An 18,012-nucleotide genomic window follows, 5' to 3' on the forward strand; every position below is an offset into this window, starting at 1 on the left:
ACTAGCATACAAATACCTCTTCACATACCAAACCACACAAGCACACACACAGAAGCGAGCAAGCATGGACACACAGTCACACAAGCGCAGCCCAAACCAAGCGGATGAGAGCACGCTCGGCCATGCCCACATCCCACGCACCCACACAGCACCCACGTGGACATTGGAACCTGTGCCAAAGCACAGGGAGGGTGAGTAAGAAGACAAGTTGCCAGCTCTGTCCAAGCAGGAAGTGTGGGTCCCTCCGCACTTCTTGCCCAAGTTCACCCTCCCTGTAAATGATGAGAGAGGAGGCGGGGGAATGGATGAGGTTACATAAGTGGGTGATGAGGCAGACCAAGCATAAAAGGTCCAGCTCAAGGCTGCAGGGGAGTGGAAGACGGTCAAGGTGGGACCATGGAGCTCAGCGTCCTGCTCTTTCTTGCTGTCCTTACAGGCTTCTTGCTTCTCCTGGCCAGGGGCCACCCCAAGGCCAAGGGCCACCTCCCGCCAGGGCCCCGTCCCCTGCCCTTCTTGGGGAACCTTCTGCAGATGGACAGAAGAGGTCTGCACAGATCCTTCCTGAGGGTGAGCCCGAGACCGACGGGGTCAGAGGGTGGGCACCCCTGCCCCCTATTTGGGGACCACTCACTAGAAAGAGTGGGGCAGCCTTGCAGGCTCAGGGCTGGGGTGGGTGAAGGTTGGGGAGCAGGGCCTGGGAGCTGAGGCCTGGAGGGTGGGTTGCATTTCTGCTCCACTGGAAGTTTTGCTCAACTGGAAGTATGTGGGTATTGCCCTTGGGGCCCGGACCAGTGGCGTAATATCTGGGTGGGGATCGCAGGTATAGACTTTCACTCCCTTCTGCCACCCTCTGTGTTCTTGTGTGCCCAAGTCCCCTGGTGCCTGCTCGCTGCTGGCAGAGAGAGAAAAAGAGGAGGAGAAGGAAGAATCAATTAACTAGATTTCCTTGCCAGCAGGAGAAGGCAAAGCCTGGCCTAAGCCAGTGCCAGAGTGGTGGCGGCGGCGTGGGGGATAAGTGGGGGAGCAGACAGGGAAGGGAAGGCCAGAAGCTCAGAAGCAGGTGGTTATCAACGATAAACATGATGCACTGCCATAAGTGCTGACACTGTTTTCTGTGCACTATTCCATTTAAAATTGATTTTTTCATTATTAGTGTAATCCAACACCCACAAACCCATGACCCAACAGGAGAACCAGCACACAGCTGTAAATCCCTACTGCTGCACACGTCTGCAGTCCCTCCCCCACCACGGGGACCCTGCTCCTGAGTCCAGGGCTTACCACCCCTTTGCCTTTTATAGAGAACACTTTATCACATATGTGGGTGCCCCATGTGCACATTCATTAGTTTTAGCTGTTTTCAGTGTATTGTCAGGCTTCGCTATTTTTACCCAGCTTTGGGTAGCTAGGATTCGCCTCCAAGGTGGTGGCAGCTCCTCAGGTCTTGTTTACGAGGGCACCGTGGGCTGGTTGAGGTGCTGTCCCCATGATGGGGACAAGAGCAGTGAGGCTCGCCTGGGGAGTACACTTGCCCAGCATTGCTTGGCCTGCAGGAGGTGGAGCTGGACCCGGTGGGGGGATGGAGGGGTCTGTTCCCTTAATGTCCTTATAGATTAAAGCTGTTTAAGAAATCTGGAATGCTAAATCCTTCAAGAATTTGATTTAAATTCTCTTCCCCCAATATGCACATTTCTGATTATAATTTTGAGGGATCACAGACTCCCTAAAGCTCCTACATGGGATCCAGGGCTTCTCTAGGCATCAAAACCCCCCATTATCATTGACTATTGACAGAGCGAGAAAAAGAGAGAAAAGGAAGTGGGAGGGAAAGAAGGAGACAGTTGATGGGCCAAGTTGAGAAGGGTGGCACTGGCCATCTCCATTCCCTGATAAGCCCTCTTTTGGAGTTCGACAGACATGGGATCTGGTTTCAGGTTCAATCTTACTGAATCTCATTTTCCCCTTCTGCAAAATGAAATGGTGACTATAAGTTCAAGTGCCTCTCACGTGTTGTGAGGTTAAATGGGGTATTGCATAGAGACTGGTGTGCAGTGAGTGCTCATAAAATAGCAGCTATTTCGATCCTCTCTTTCATTTATTCTTTGATTCAACAATAATTTAACAAGTGCCTTCTATGAACCAGAGAATATTCTTGCATTGGCAAGGTTTCATGGGACAATGTCAGTAGGCTCACGGAAGTTCCTCTGGGAGAGACAGATGCATGAAAGCAAAAATAAGCAAGAAAATATTAGGTAGAAAGGCGCTACAATTAAAGCAAAGCAGGCTGATATTTTGGAAGGTGGCGGGAGTGGCTCTAGACTGAGTGGTCAGGGAAAGACTCAGCCTTTGCTGTGCTACTGGTCAGAGTCAGTGAATGATGCCCATTGAAGGCACCGGAAAGAGGCAGTTGCCATTGCAAAAATCCTGAAGCAGAGACAAGCTTGGCATGTTTGGGAAACATCTGGAGCATGGATCTGATGGAGCCAGGGGTAGGGGAAGGAAAAGAAGTCAGAGAGGTCATGAGGCCAGGTCATATAAGGCTGTGGGAACCATAATGAAGACTCCAGGTTTTATTTTCAGCTAGTGGGAGCGCTGCAGGGTTTGGAGCAGGTTAGGGAGAGTAACTCATCAATTCTCTCATAGGATTACTCTGGCTTCAGTGAGTGAAACGTTTGCAAAGGGGGGAAGAATGGAAGCAGAGAGGCTCGGCTTTGCAGAGATCAGAGGGAAAGATTTTTAAGTTAAATGCAAGAATTCTTATGATTTTGAAGTAAACTTTTATTGAAATTCATCCTCATCTGAACAAATGTGCAAAGCATAAGTACACCACTCGATGAGTTTTCACAAACCCAAAACATCCATTGAATTAACATGCAGGTTAAATAACAGAGTACCACCTGTCTCCGTGCTCCCTTCACATCCCTTTATAGTCATTATCCCTCAAGGGACACTGCTGTCCTGACACCATATATACTTTTGTCTGGTTTTGAATTTCATTTAAATCGGATTATGAAACATGGATTCTCTTGCACAGCATTATACCAGTGAAATTCATCCATGTGGTTGTATGTGCCAGAAGTTTATCCTTTTCATTGCTGTATAGTATTCCATTGCGTGAATGCATCACTGTTTGTTTATTCTGTATCTGTGTCGATGAGCACCTTATTATTTTATTAATAAGGCCTCAATGACCGTCCTTTACTCTTTGGTGAACATAGCCATTTCATTCCCAGATACAGGCCTGATATGTTTTCGTCAGATCTGTATCAGGAGTGAAATTGCTGGGCCATTGAGCACACATACGGTCAGCACCCATAAATGCTGCCAAGTGCTGAGCTGATATTTTGATTTTTAAAATTGCTTGATGACCATCAGTGGCCCATTACCTTCCTTCATGCCTACAGAGAAGGCTGCTCAGGGCAGTTCTCTGAGGAAGTTGTAAGGAGGCAGATAGCAGGTGAAAGCTGGGTCACCAGAAGATGCCAGGGAGAGCTGGCCAGACTGAAGAGTGTAAGAGGGGTGGTCTTAAAAATATGTAACCAGCTATACCAGTTGGGACACCAACCAATCACATGTGACCCTGCGGGGGTCCTTTAATTGTAAGCTCCTGGGGTAAAGGGCCTTGGGGCAGTGCCTAAATTGTTAGCCTATAAGTTGAGTGTTTAATGGTTTAGCAAGTGGTATGGGTAAGAGGTGCATAATGACTAATCAGCAACCCTGTGCATGGGTATGCTTGGCAGTTCCAAGAGAAATATGGGGATGTATTCACGGTGTACCTGGGGCCGAGGCCCGTGGTCGTGCTGTGTGGGACAGACAGCATACGGGAGGCGCTGCTGGACCAATCTGAGGACTTTTCCGGCCGGGCGCCAATTGCTATCGTTGACCAAACCTTCCAGGGCTATGGTGAGGCATGCAAAGGCACTGTGGGGGAGGGGAGCGGGTGGAGGATGGGCACCGGTGGGGAAGGATAGGGTTGGAGGGGGACCCAGAGTCTCCTTCCAATCTCCTCTGTGACCCCTCCCACCCACCCCCCACCCCAAGGTGTGGCCTTTGCCAATGGGGAGCGCTGGAAGGAGCTTCGGAGATTCTCTCTGACCACCATGAGGGACTTTGGGATGGGAAAGCGGAGCATCGAAGAGCGCATCCAGGAGGAAGCTCGGTGTCTGGTGGAGGAGCTGCGCAAATCCCAGGGTGAGCCAGACACAGAGAGATGATAGGAAAGCAACCCCGAGAGACAGAATTGTGTGCAAGTGTGTGTGTGTGTGTGTGTGGTGGGGGGCACAACATTAGAGAGAGATATACGGTGGACAGGAAAGAGCAGTAGATATAAAGATAGAGACACAAAGACCACCAGATAGAGAAGAGACAGAGAAACAGCGGAATTGGGACAGAGAGAGATAGGTAGGAGACACACAGAGTCAGAGATATGGGGTGGGGGGGTCTGAGGAGAGTGTAAAAGAATAATGGAAACAGGTATACTTAGTTATTAGCATGCAATTTACTTGTACTCAAGGGTAACCAATGCATGGATTCATTCTATCTATCAAAGGTAAGAATAGGATTTATATAGAGGAAAGGCAAGAGAAAAGGAAAATCTGCAGACATTTTGAGAACATGCAAACTGTGTTTTCATTTCCTTGGTGAACTGTAGAGCTGACAGTGAGGCAAGAGGCAGTCAAGTGTTTTGTTTTCGGGCAGATGGATGGGTCGCCAAAGCAACAACCTATATTGGTTGTTTACCAGTTCTCCAGAGGAGCTTGAGTGTTGAGCTGGGACAGATTGGTGACAAGGTCCTTTGCCAGCACCTCCATGTCATTTGTACCAGGTCTTTGCCCTCTCCCTTATCAAAATGCCTCAAGAGGTTGCAAGGAATAAAGTAGAGGCCAGGAAAGGGAGCGAGAGGCAAAGAGAACAGACAGGAGAGGCGGAGATGAAGGGAGCAATGGGGATGTAGGGACAGAGAAAAGGAGCCAGAAACATAGGGGTAAACAAGCAGAGTAGCATGGACAGAGAAGCTGGAGGCCAAGGCAAAGACAGAGAGAAACAAATGCAGAGACCTAGAGAGGTCGTGGAAGTGGCTCAGAGAGGCTGAAAGATACGAACGCAGAGAAACAGACAGAGAAATAGGAGAGAGACAGACAGGGCTCCGGGGAAGATCTGCTGAGGGATGAGAGAAGACAGACAGGGTGAGACGCAGAGAGAGAGGCTGCGTGGATCGGATGCTCCTGGGTCTCCAGGTGCCCTCCCTCCAGCAGGACAGGGCAGAGCCTGTCGCATACAGGCATCAAGGAAGAAATGCAGAAAGAGTCCTGGGAGACCACACAACCCTAGAGGTGGAGACAAGAGGGACAGATAAGGATAGAGAGATCAGAGCCTTTTCATTTGCACAAGGAATGGACAGAAGCCTTGCTGTGTCCCACCTCTGCACCTTGGACTTTACTTGTTCACTGAGTCAGAGCTGAGATCCGAGAGGCTGCATAGGGTGAGGGGACCCAGCACGGACAGATGCCTGGGTCTCAGTCCTGGCCCCAGCAATTAGTAGCTGTGTAACCTTGCTCAACCGATTTGCTCATGTGTAAAATGGGGATTAGGATAGAGGGGCACCTGACAGGATGAGGTGAGGATTAAATCAAAGAATCGGGAGGTCCTTGGCACATAGTGAGTGCCTACCGGGAAGGGTTAGCTGCTGTTGTTATTGTCGTCTTTATCATTACTGAGGACAGAGGACAGCCAGGCAGAGGTGGGGCAGCAGCCAAGTGTTCCCCAGGCCCTCAAGCCTGGGTGCTGTGACCTGTCTCCTCCCCCAGGAGCCCTCCTGGACCCTACCTTCTTCTTCCATGCCATCACTGCCAACATCATCTGTGCCATCATCTTTGGAGAACGTTTTGCCTACAAAGACCTGGAGTTCCTGCGGCTGCTGTATTTGTTCAACCAGTCCTTCGCGCTCGTCAGCTCCTTCTCCAGTCAGGTCAGGGGAAAGCTGAGGTGGGGGGTTGGGGGGGTGGTGAACAGCCAGGGTGGGGAATGGAAGGACCTGCTTTGGGAGCCCAGAAACGCAGCTGAGGGCGGGAAGAAGGGCAGATGCAATCCTATATGTGAAAGTGATATGCCCCTGGTTGAAAGAGATGGGGTGATGGGGAGCTGGGGAGGGAGAGACTGGAAGGCAGGCGTTGGGAGACCAGGAGAAAGAAAAGGGAGCAGTGGGCGAGGCAGAAATAGAGAGGAAGAGGCAAAAAAAAAAAGACATGGAAGAGAGAGGGAGAGAGAAGATAGAAAACAGAGAGAGCTTGAGAGAAAAAGTTGAAAAGAATGCGAGAGAGAGAGAGAGAGAGAGAGAGAGAGAGAGAGAGAGAGAGAGATAAACTAGACCTTCAGGGCCTCTACACTCCCGACCCCTTCCTCCTCTGAGTCTTTGCTCCTGTGCATTAGGCAAAACCCTTCACCTGAAGAAACTCCATGAGACATACAAATAATAATCCATATTTTTTCATTCTTTCCATGTCTCCATTTCTTTCTTTCTGCTTTTCTTTTAGTTCTCCCAGAATATAAATTAATATGCTCCTCTTTTCATACAAAATTATAGTTTCTCTTTGTCTCCTCACCTGGAAACATTCTCCTTTGAAATTAAGTTTTTAGAAATTAAATGGTATCACAACATGTATAGCTTTTAACCAGGGGTATATCAAAATCACATATCAAATTCACATATAGGATTGCCATATACAGATTCCCAGGATTTCTTAGTGCAGGTTGGATCCCGAAGTCTGGGATCAGGGCAAGGATTTTTGATAAGTGCCACGGGTGATGTCAATGCTGTGCTCCACAGAGAGAGACAAAAGTCTGGAAGGAGAGCCGTCAAACAGTTAACTATGGCTATTTCTAGTAGGAAGGATTAAGAAGGAATTGTACATCTTCTACATGTCTCCGCATAAAAATATTATTTGCAATAAGTTAGGCATTCCATTCGTCACCAGACAAAGCAATGGAAAAATGTTCCAAAATAAATGTCTCCAAGTAGTTAGTCGGTTCATCTTGTATTAGCATCATTTTATTGATGTCTGACAGCAAGAGAGACCAGAGAGGTAGGGGAAGGGAAGTGTGGGAGAAACAGATGAGCAGGCTGGGATGGACAGGATGAGAGTCACAGATACAACAAGAAACCAAGATACACAGAGAATAGGGCAGAGACAGGGGTGGAGACAAAGAAACACCAGGATGAGGAAGATGCAGGAAGAGAAAAAGTTGAGAAGAACTGATCAAAGGAGACAGAAGCAGAGAGTGAGGGGCTCAGATAGATAAATGAACGCACACGTGCACACACAGACATTGCAAGGGAGGGAGTAAACAACAGATGGTGAGTGAGAGAGAGAGAGAGAGAGAGAGAGAGAGAGAGAGAGAGAGAGAGAGAGAGAGCAATCTTGGATGCAAAGAATCCTAGTCAAGTCAAAGAAGAGGAGAAGAGACAGGATGTGGGAGACAGAGAGGCAAGGACTAGAGAAAGATACAGAAAAATTCAGGGCGGCGGCATCGCCCGGAGATGGCACTCCCCGGGACCGCTGGCTCGGTGAAGACCTCACAGCCCCTGGCCCTCCCTCAGGTGTTCGAGCTCTACTCCAGTCTCCTGAAGCACTTTCCGGGTACACACCGGAAAGTCCACAAAAACCTGCAGGAAGTCAACGACTTCATTGGCCACACCGTGGAGAAGCACCGGGAGACCCTGGACCCTAACGCTCCCCGGGACTTAATTGATACCTACCTGCTCCGCATGGACAAAGTGGGGCCCGGGAGGGGGGAAGGGCGGGGGGAGGAAAAGGGGCGAGGTGAGAAGGGAGGGGTGTGAGTGGGGAAGAACTGAGGCTGGGGAGGAGATAGGGAGGGAAGGAAGGGAGAGGTGGAAAGGAAGAAAAGGTAGAAAGGAGAAACTGAGATGGAAGTGAAGAGAGAGAGAGAGAAAGAGAGAGAGAGAAGGGGCGTGGGGAGGGGTGGTCGAGGAAGAAAAACCGAGAAACGGACAAAAATCCAGGAATGAGAGAAAAGACCAATAGGGGCAGAGAGAGGCTGGGAGGCAAAGAAAGACCAACTCGCCATAAAGAAGGCAAGATAGAAACAGCGAAAGAGAGGGAAAACGGACTGAGATAGAGACAGAGAAGCTGTTGGATACCCAGAAGAGAAAAGCAAAAGGGGACGGGCTAGGGTGAGGGCCCCGCGCCAGGAGCGGAGCGCCCAGGCAGCTGTCCGCCTGCCTGATGCGAACCCCGCGCCTCCGCCCAGGAAAAATCCAACCCGGACAGCGAGTTCCACCACCGCAACCTCATCCTCACCGGGCTCTCGCTCTTCTTCGGAGGCACCGAGACCACCAGCACCACTATCCGCTACGGATTCCTGATCTTTCTCAAGTACCCCCAAGTCGCAGGTGGGCAGGCCCAGGCAGCCAACTCCACCGGGACCGTCTACTCCCTTTTGGGCTTCAGAAGTGGGCTTAGGGGTCTGCGCGGATGAGAGAGGACTTTCTGGCCTGTGACACCTGGGCCACTGCAGGCTTTGGACTGGTCCCCAACTAAGCCAGTCCTGTTGAGGGATGGATGAATGAAGAATCTCTCCATTTGTTCTCCCACTGTTTTTTTCCCTCTTGTAAAGACTGACTCACCCATCCACCCATCCATCCTTAAGTTCACTAATTGCTTTCTACAATCATTGATGATTTCATCTATGATGGATGGATCTACCCTTCCATTCATTTATTTGGATTGATCGATTCACCTAGTGGTCCTCTGAAACAGTGACACCTTGAATCATTTGTCACTGATTCATCGACTCTTTCATCCATTATTCCTTAATCCTTCCATCAATCATTTTTCAATTCATCCTCCATCCAATGGTCTATCTCTCCACCCATTCTTTTCATCTATCCAATTAATAACTCACTTGCTTGTTTTATCATGAATTCATTGATTTATTCCTCTATCACTTAGTTCATTCATCCATCTGTTCCTTCATTTACCCATCCACTAATTAATTATTTATTTTTACCTTCATTGATCTAGTCATCTAATTATTTATCTGATTTATTCATTCATTCATCATGTTCATCAAATTTCATTGGCTATGGATCATTTATTACTAATATTTATTCAGTGATCTACTTACTGATGTACAAATACACGATCTGTTCATTGATGTGTCCATTCATTTATTAATCTTTCCATTCATGAATTACTCCATCCATTAATTGGTTGATGAATTTATTCACTTATTTATCCAGTTGTTCATGAATTAATCTATCAATTTATTTCACTGTTACATTTCTGAGAATTGATCCTCTAGGCAGGCGAACCTAATCATGGTATTCTGAATCACCAAGGCAGGGTGTGTTGCAAGTGATGCCTTACATTTTTTTACACACACAATAATATTAGTTTATTTCATCCTTATCTTAGAGGGGGCTTTTGACAAAACTTGAAGCTCTACAGATAATCTTGAATCCTCAGGAATATTTTTCTCACAGGAGAAAGTCAAGCATGAGTTCCCTCTAAATCAAAGTTCATCACCTGGAGTTCTAATTGTAGCACTATGGGTGGGCGACAGTGGCTCAGCAGGCCACATTCTCACCTGCCATGCCAGAGATCTGGGTTCATTCCCCAGTGCCTGCCCATGCAAAAAAAAAATTGTAGCACTGCGTGTGCTCTGTGCTGTGTACACTTTTGTGCATATGAGGTGGGAAGCCATAGCATTCCTTAGGTTTAAAGAGTGAGAGCCCCGTTGCTTCCCCTCTACCACTCTCCCTAGGTGACTATAGATTTTTCCTGGCCCTCTGGCCTGCATAAAACACTCCCCCGCTGCAGTGGAGTTCACTGTTCCTCCTTTTTGTGCAGAGAAAGTCTACAAGGAAATCAATCAGGTGATTGGCCCACATCGCCCTCCAGCCCTGGATGACCGAGCCAAAATGCCATACACGGATGCAGTCATTCAGGAGATTCAGAGATTCTCTGACCTCCTCCCCTTCAGCCTGCCCCGCATGGTCACCAAAGACACTCACTTCCGAGGGTACATTTTACCCAAGGTGAGATTGTTTAGGTTCCCACATCTCTGTTTGGGTATCCTGGGTTCTCTTAATCCCCAAACCACCATTTGTTGGTTTAACAGCAGGGCTCACTTGTTTTGTTGTTGTTATTGTTTTTCTTTTCTTTCTTTCTTTTTTTTTGATGATGGGGGGAGGGTTTGAGGGGCTATTTCTTTTGAAAATAGTTTTTATTGTGAAATATATGCCAAAAAGCCATTTCAGGTATTTCCTACTAATACACTGGAGACTAAAAGAAATATTAATATAGTGATTCAGTAGTCATACTCACTTGTTAAATCCCATCTTCTCTATTACAAGTCCTTCTTTGATTCTTCTCCCATTCTTTAGGGATATTTGCGCAATGACCATTCTAACTTCTTCATGTTGAAAAGGAGAGTTGATATTATTGGTTAGGGGCCTTCTTTAACAGTTGCTGTATGGAGTAATGCTGACTTTCAGAGCTGCAGAACTCTAACTCTGAGTCTTAGTTGCCACACACATAGCTAAAGTTCCAGGAAAATACCAGGTTTACACATTGAGCACAGCATCTCTGAATTTAGAAATAAGACTTAAAACTCAGGAATAAATATGACTGCTATAAGAGCTTACAATCTAGGCCCTAGTATTCTTATAAATATTTTCTACATGAGATTATACAATATCTGTCCTTTTGTTTCTGGCTTATTTTGCTCAACCTACTGTCCTCAGGGTTCATTCACCTTGTTTCATGCCTCATAAACTTCCTTCCTTTCTTTAGCTGCACAATATTTCATCGTATGTATGCACCAAAGTTTGCTTTCAGCTCCTCAGTGGATGTACCCTTTGGCCACCTCCATCCATCCAGTATTGTGAAAATGCCACCATAAACATCAGTGGGCAAGTGTCTATTCGAGTCCCTGGTTTCAATTTTCCTGAGTATATTCCTTGTAACAGGAATGCTGAATCCTATGGCAACCGTATATCTAGCTTTCTGTAGATCTGCTGCATTACTCTCCAGAGGGGCTGCACCATTCTGCTGCCCTTCAGTATTGAACAGGTCTACCTCTCTCTGCACATTTTCTCTTACACTTGACTCTTTCTCTTTATTCATTTATTTTACTTTTTATTTTTATGTTTTGCATGAGCAGGCACCAGGAATCAAACCCAGGTCCGTGGCATGGCAGGCGAGAACTCTGCCACTGAGCCACCGTGGCCTGCCCTATTCATTTATTTTGAATCTGAAGATTCTGTTGAGATGTGTTCATACAGCATACATTCTATCCCAAATAAACAATCAGTGTCTCACAGTATCCTCACTTAGTTGTACAATCATCATCACCCTCAATTTTAAAGAATTTTCCATTTTTCCAAAGAGAAAGAGAACAGATAGACACACCCACACCAAAGCGAAAATCCCAAACTCCCTTAACTGTTCCCTTCCGCCCCCAATTATTTGCCCCTAGTATGGTTGTGGTCGTAGGGCTGTATTCCTATTAAATACAGACCAGAGCATGCAGTTGGCCCCATATACCCCTCTATTAACTCTTCGTACAAGTATCATACCTTTGAAGTAGTTCATTCAAGAACTTATTTATATTTGTGGTGCTCTAAACAACCCCTTTCAATCATATTCACCTTCAACATGGCACTATTACTTAAAATCCCACTAAGAAACCACCATCACTTCTATTCATTCCCCTATAATTAAGTTCAACCTCGTTAACAATTCCGTACATATGAGGTATTAGCTTGGGGGGGTACACCTTTTGATCTATCTCTCATGACCCTCCCTCAGGGCACTGAAGTGTACCCCATCCTGAGCTCTGCCCTCCATGATCCACGCTACTTTGAAAAACCAGATGACTTCTACCCCGAACACTTCCTGGATGCCAATGGAGCCCTGAAGAAGAATGAAGCTTTCTTTCCCTTCTCCTTAGGTGAGTCAGACTCATCCCCTTTCCCCAGACACCACAATGCAAATCCGATCCCCTGCTCAACGACAGTCTCCTTTCTTGAGCACTTTGTATATGGCAGTTGCTTTCTCTGCATTATCTCCTTCCCTCTTCGCTATGACTTTCCAAGAGGACTTGAAAAGTGAAATCATATCCCAAAGATACATCCTGGTGAGCAGGACTTTGAGGAAGTATTTTAACCTCTTCCCGTCTCAGTGTATTTCTGTTAAAAAAAACAGACAAAAATCCCAATTGTGTACCTCTCTGAGCCCAGGGCTCTGTTGGGGGCTGCAGTCAAGGTGCTGGACAAATCACAAGAGACCCAGTCCCCAACCTGGAGGAGCTCATAGTCCAGCGGGGGAGATGGGCATTCACCACATACTTACCACATAATTCTTTAATTAAATGAATTAAAACCTGCCACATTCTCAGAACCCCCAGTACAAGGTAAGTGCTTGTAAGTGATAATTATTATTACTAGTAGTTATTCCTGATTGTGAGAAATGCTTGACAGGGTCTTCAGGAGCCCTGAACGGGAGGACCGACTAACCTTGGGGCATTGATGAGAAGAGGTTCATCTGAGGAACTGGTTTCTAACATAAGACCTCATGGGCAAGTAGCAACCAGACTCTGGAAATAACATTCTGGGCACAATGATCAGCAAGGTTGGAGGGCTGAAGCGACAGATGTCATAGCATGTTTAAGAAACTATAAGAGGCAGTGGGCCATGGTAGCTCTGCAGGCAGGAATGCTCGCCTGCCATGCCAGAGGACCCGGGTTTGATTCACGGTGCCTGCCCAAATAGAAAGAAAAAGAAACTATAAGAAAGCCATTTAGCCTGGAGTGCAAGTGACATAAGGGGATAAGGGTGAAGAACTCAGCAGGGCAAAGCCTGGAAGGTGGTGGGGAGAGGTTTGGATTCATTCTGAGGTCACTGGGGAGCCGGAGAAAGCCTTCACTTCTCTGACTTGTCTCTGTCAGACAAGTCAGTCTTTGTCTTTGGCCCCACCCAGATAAAGGCCCCATGTCCAGGGTCCTCAATTTTGGGGAGAAAGGAAGACCATCCACCCCACCCCAAGAAACAAGTCCCCAGTCTTGAGTTTCATCAGAGACTGCCGTGACCTGAGGCCCTGGCCCAGTCTTTGGCCATGCCTGGTGCTGTGGCCGCTTCTCTCATTTTATCTTCAGGGAGAATTGGGATACATGTAGGGCGATGGGATGTCATAGGCCCATCCTAAGTTTAGAGAGAGGTAACATGGAGAAATACGGATAAGAAAAGTCAGGGTGAGAAAACAGAGAGAGTTGCAAAGAGATACACAGAGACAGACAGAGGCAGAGCAAGGTAAAGGCAGAAAGAGATGCAGAAAGAGACAGAGTGCATATGAGGTGAGTCAGCTAGAGAAAGATGAAAAATGAGATACACAGAGAGAGAAAGAGAGGAGGAGGGAAAGAGAGAGAGAGGCAGAGGACAGAGAGGAAGAGAGGGAAGAAAGGGAGAAGGAGGGAGAGGAAGAAAGGCAGAATAAGAGATAGAAAAGGTGACATAAGTAGAGAAAAAGAGACAGAGAGGGAATGAGAACAAGAGACCTGTAGAGGGACCTGGAAAATGAGAGATGGGGTGGAGTGGAGTGGGGTATGAGAGAGCCAAACAGAGAGAGGGAATTAAATATGGTGGAAGAAGAAAGCTGAAGTGAGAAGAGAAACAGAGACGGCCTGACAGATATAGACAAAGAAAAAGACTGAGAGACAGACGCCATGGGCAGAAAGAAAGATAAAGCAAGTGAAAGATGTTGGAGGCAAAGGGGAACCAAAGGGTGGCCAATGGACAGCCTCAGGGATGGGGAAAGCATGCTGGGAGGTCAGAGGCCTTAGCTGTCCTGGGGAAAGCTGGGTCACGGTAGCAGCTGCAGCCTGGTGACTGGCTCTTTCCAGGATCTTTTTGAAGGATCTGCCAAAAAAAAAAAAAAAAAAGAAGAAGAAAAGTGTACCTTCTCCCAGATCCTTCCATGCAGACACCAACTTGAAAGGCCTTTGAACTTCCTGAAAGCCCATCCTTGAAATGGCTCTGCGAAGGTCATCAGCTGGCAAATGAAGGACCACTGAAACAAAGGGAGAGGCTCTCTGACTCTAGGCTCATTTTCCAGCTCCCTCTGTCCTCGTGTCTGTCTGAGCTATGGTTTATAAACTCCTGGGAGCTCCTTATACCTCCAAGAAGCCCACGGAAGCCATGGACCCTGGCCTCGTGTGAATTACCCCCATTCGCAATTTCATGTATAATTTTTTTCCAGAACTTTGGAAGCTCAGTGGTCTCAGGTGGGAACAAGACAATCCAGAGATGGGGACACACGCACAGCACCAGGGAAACATGCCATACACGGAGTCAGAAGCAAACATAAAGCAACAGCTACACCTACAGGGTTCTGAATATGGGTCTGGCACTATTCTAAGACTTTGGACAAATATTAACTCTTCCAACCTCCCAACAGCCCTGTGAATGGGTACCATCAACCACATAGTTGCGATGAAAGCCTTAAAGAGGTTAGGTCTGAAACATACACGTACCTACACACGTGGAGAAAGACAGACAAACACACACTGAAGCAGAAGTGGATTCTTATCCTCAAGGGACCACTGACCCATTTGGGAATCAAATAGAAAGTAAAAATGCTCTCCTAGAAAAATGTACCTGGTCCATCCACCCAAAGATTTGTTGTCAGTTTCAGAGGGTTCAGGAACCCCCTTAAAATGCACCAGGAACTGCAGGTTCAAGGGTGTTCTAGTTTGCTAGCTGCTGGAATGCAATATACCAGAAACAGAATGGCTTTAACAAGGGGAATTTAATGAGTTGCTAGTTTACAGTTCTAAGGCCGAGAAATTGTCCCAGTTAAAACAAGTCTATAGAAATGTCCAATCAAAGGCATCCAGGGAAAAGATACCTTGGTTCAAGAAGGCCGATGAAGTTCAGGGTCTCTCTCTCAAGTGAGACGGCACATGGCGAACACAGTCAGGGCTTCTCTCTCGACTGGAAGGGCACATGGCGAATATGGCATCATCTGCTAGCTTTGTCTCCTGGCTTCCTATTTCATGAAGCTCCCCGGGAGGTGTCTTCCTTCTTCATCTCCAAAGGTCGCTGACTGGTGGACTCTCTGCTTTGTAGTGTTGCTCTCTCTGAATCTCTCATTCTCCAAAATGTGTCCTCTTTTATAGGACTTCAGAAACTAATCAAGGCCCACTCAAATGGGTGGAGACATGTCATCCCCTAATCCAGTTTAACAACCGTTCTTGACTAAATCACATCAACCAGGGAGATGATCTCATTACAGTTTCAAATATACAATATTGAATAGGGATTATTCTACCTTTAAGAAATGGGATTTATATTAAAACATGGCTTTTCTTAGGGGGCATACTTCCTTTCAAACCAGCACAAAGGGCCAGCTCCATCAAATATGTGGCCGTGGACACAGATGTCTGGGTTCTGAGATGTGACAGGGCACTGGCTTCTATGCACAATGTGCACCTGCCCCGCACCCACCTTGGTGCTTCCCCTCTCCTCTCCCTGCAGGGAAGCGGAATTGTCTTGGAGAAGGTATCGCCCGCATGGAACTGTTCCTTTTCTTCACCACTATTCTCCAGAACTTCTCTGTGGCCTCCCCTGTGGCTCCTGAGGACATAGACCTGACACCTCGGGAGTGTGGGGTGGGCAAACTGCCCCCAGTCTACAAGCTCCGCTTCCTGCCCCACTGAGGCGGGCAAGGGAAGGAGTCCAAGGCTTCCAGCATCATTTAGTGTCTCCATCCTGTAGTTAATGGTTCCTGATCTCTCCTAGTCTTCTTGCTTCTGAGAGACCTGCTGTAAGCCAGTATCTTTCTGCTCCTTAGTTGCAACCTCCACTGGGATGTCCTTTCTGCAGTCTCACCTTCTTCTATCATGCTGCAGTTCTTCTAGACCCTAAGAGGTTGTTTTCTTCCCCCTAGAAACTGAAATTCAGAATTTGGAAGCAACCTCAAAGACAGTCCAACACCTTCCTTGGTATAGATAAAGAAACTGGCACCTAAAAGGGAAAACTCGGCTTGGCCTCTCTGCAGTTCCACCTCCAAGGCCATAGTTCATGTTGAACGACCTTGCTCTTTGCACAGAACCCCAACCCTCATATTTCAACTCCTTCTGCTCCAGATCTGTGCCAAAGGGCTCTGCATTCATAATCCCACTTGACTCCTTCTTCCAGTACTCCCAGGCAGTAGGTACAATGATCATACCCAATTTACAGATGAGTAAAACAGAGAGCGGGCAGTGGCAGCCATTATTCAAGGTCACATGACTAGCGAGTGGAGAAGCAAGATTTAAACCTGTTCGATTCTAGCACCAAAGCTCTTCACCACAGCTTCTTGACTCCTTTTGAAAAATTGAGATGAAATTCACATAACAAAATTGAGCATTTTCAAGTGTAAAACTCAGTAGCATTTACTGCATTCGTGATGTTGTGCTACCTAGTCCCAAAACATTTTTTCAACCCCAAATAAAACCCCATAGACATTAAGTAATCCGTCTTTATTTCCCCTTGCCCCCAGCCCCTGGTAGCCACCAACTTGCTTTTGGTCTCTATGGATTTACATGCTTGGATAGTTCATATAAATGGACTCAGACAATATGCAACTTTGGTGTCTGACTTTTTCCGCTTAGCAGGATATTTTCGAGGTGCATCCACGTTGTGCACCCCAAGATCAGCAACAATCCTCCCTTATCTGCATTCTTAGCTGCCTCTCACCTGCTTCTTTCTTCTATGAAAAGGCCTCTTCAGTCCGTGCCCCCTGAGTTGTGATTCTAAACTGGTGCCCTGGCCTCCCCGATAAATTTCCCTTTAGATTCCCTGAGAGTCAAATAAACACCCAAAGTCTGACACCACTGGTCTGAAATCCATGCCACTTTGAGTGTGACCCACTTATTATTGGGTCCCCTGGGATCTTCCCCAGAGACCCTCTGGCTCACCTTGAACCAGCTTCATGAAGACCAACCCATTGTCTCGTTCATTTGAGTACATGGATTGAGATGTGACACACATGACAGGTGTTCAGAATATCTGCCGAGGAATGAATGAATGAATGGATGAATGGCTATTCCAGTACCTCCCATCCTCCCTAAATGGAGCTAGGCCTCCCCATCAGACCTTGTCTTCTCCATATCTCACTTTCTTCTCACACCCAGTGGGCACAGGATGTCCCCAAAATCTGCCCGCCAGCTCCTGTTGATCCCTCATGTTGCAATGACACCGCCTGACCTGGCCAAAAGCCACCTTTGAAGGAGAATCACCCAAGCACACCGTCACACATTTCACCAGCTGGCATTGCAGCCATTCCTGGAAGGAGGTGCTTTCTGTTCAAAGGCTTTGCCCACTAAGATATCTCTTGCTATCCCAGTGGTCAATGGGTAATCGGCTTTCTGACCTCTACAGCACCTACCACACTGACAGCACAACTGGTAGCCTCTGGAGAGTTCCCAGGAGCTCTGCCAAGGTACCTGCCTGGCACAGCCTCCCCTACCCATCACAGAAACAAAACAGTGGACAGAGCAATTGCCTTTTAAAAGGGACAATGAAATGGAAGCAGGTACCGTGGGCACCGAGCACTCTTGGACTTCTCACTCCACTTTGCTGTCATTGGCTTCTTGCTGCCCAATCCCAGGGCCACCGCTCTACTGGGCCCCAGCCTCTGCCATTTCTGGGAAACTTTTTGCAAATAGACCCCAAGGGCTTGCCCAAATCCTTCCAGATGTTGATATGGGGTGAGGAGGGTGGGAGGAGAGGTTGGAGCGCAGGGAAGGGTGTGGAAAGGCAGGAGGTGGGTGAATGGGGAGCAGAGCTCAGAGATGGCAGGTGGGTCCAGGTCCCCCTTGGGGTGGGACCTCGCATGGGAGCTTGGAGCTCGCGTCCTCCTGTCATGTGCTAGCTTAATGAAGCCTCTGGAATTCTTATGAGATAGGATGGAGGGCAGATAGAAGAGGTGGTGCGGGTGGCCCTGGTGG

The 18,012-nt window shown here is 47.4% G+C and overlaps 1 protein-coding gene across 2 annotated transcripts; it reads left to right on the forward strand.

The window, feature by feature from the left end:
* Positions 1-234: 234 nt before the first annotated feature.
* LOC143659134 (cytochrome P450 2B11-like) lies at positions 235-16,893 on the forward strand. Of its 2 annotated transcripts, none has more exons than XM_077131778.1 (9): positions 235-567; positions 3,741-3,903; positions 4,042-4,191; positions 5,808-5,968; positions 7,598-7,774; positions 8,272-8,413; positions 9,873-10,060; positions 11,835-11,976; positions 15,557-16,893. In XM_077131778.1, exons 1-9 carry the CDS (start codon positions 397-399, stop codon positions 15,736-15,738), a joined length of 1,476 nt encoding a protein of 491 aa, XP_076987893.1. In that variant the 5' UTR covers positions 235-396; the 3' UTR covers positions 15,739-16,893. The 2 variants fall into 2 exon arrangements, with proteins under 2 accessions (XP_076987893.1, XP_076987894.1); XM_077131779.1 differs by having other exon boundaries at positions 15,969-16,893.
* The last annotated feature ends 1,119 nt before the right edge of the window (positions 16,894-18,012 follow it).

This window comes from Tamandua tetradactyla, chromosome 16, assembly GCF_023851605.1.
Source record: "Tamandua tetradactyla isolate mTamTet1 chromosome 16, mTamTet1.pri, whole genome shotgun sequence".
Classification (NCBI taxonomy): domain Eukaryota; kingdom Metazoa; phylum Chordata; class Mammalia; order Pilosa; family Myrmecophagidae; genus Tamandua; species Tamandua tetradactyla.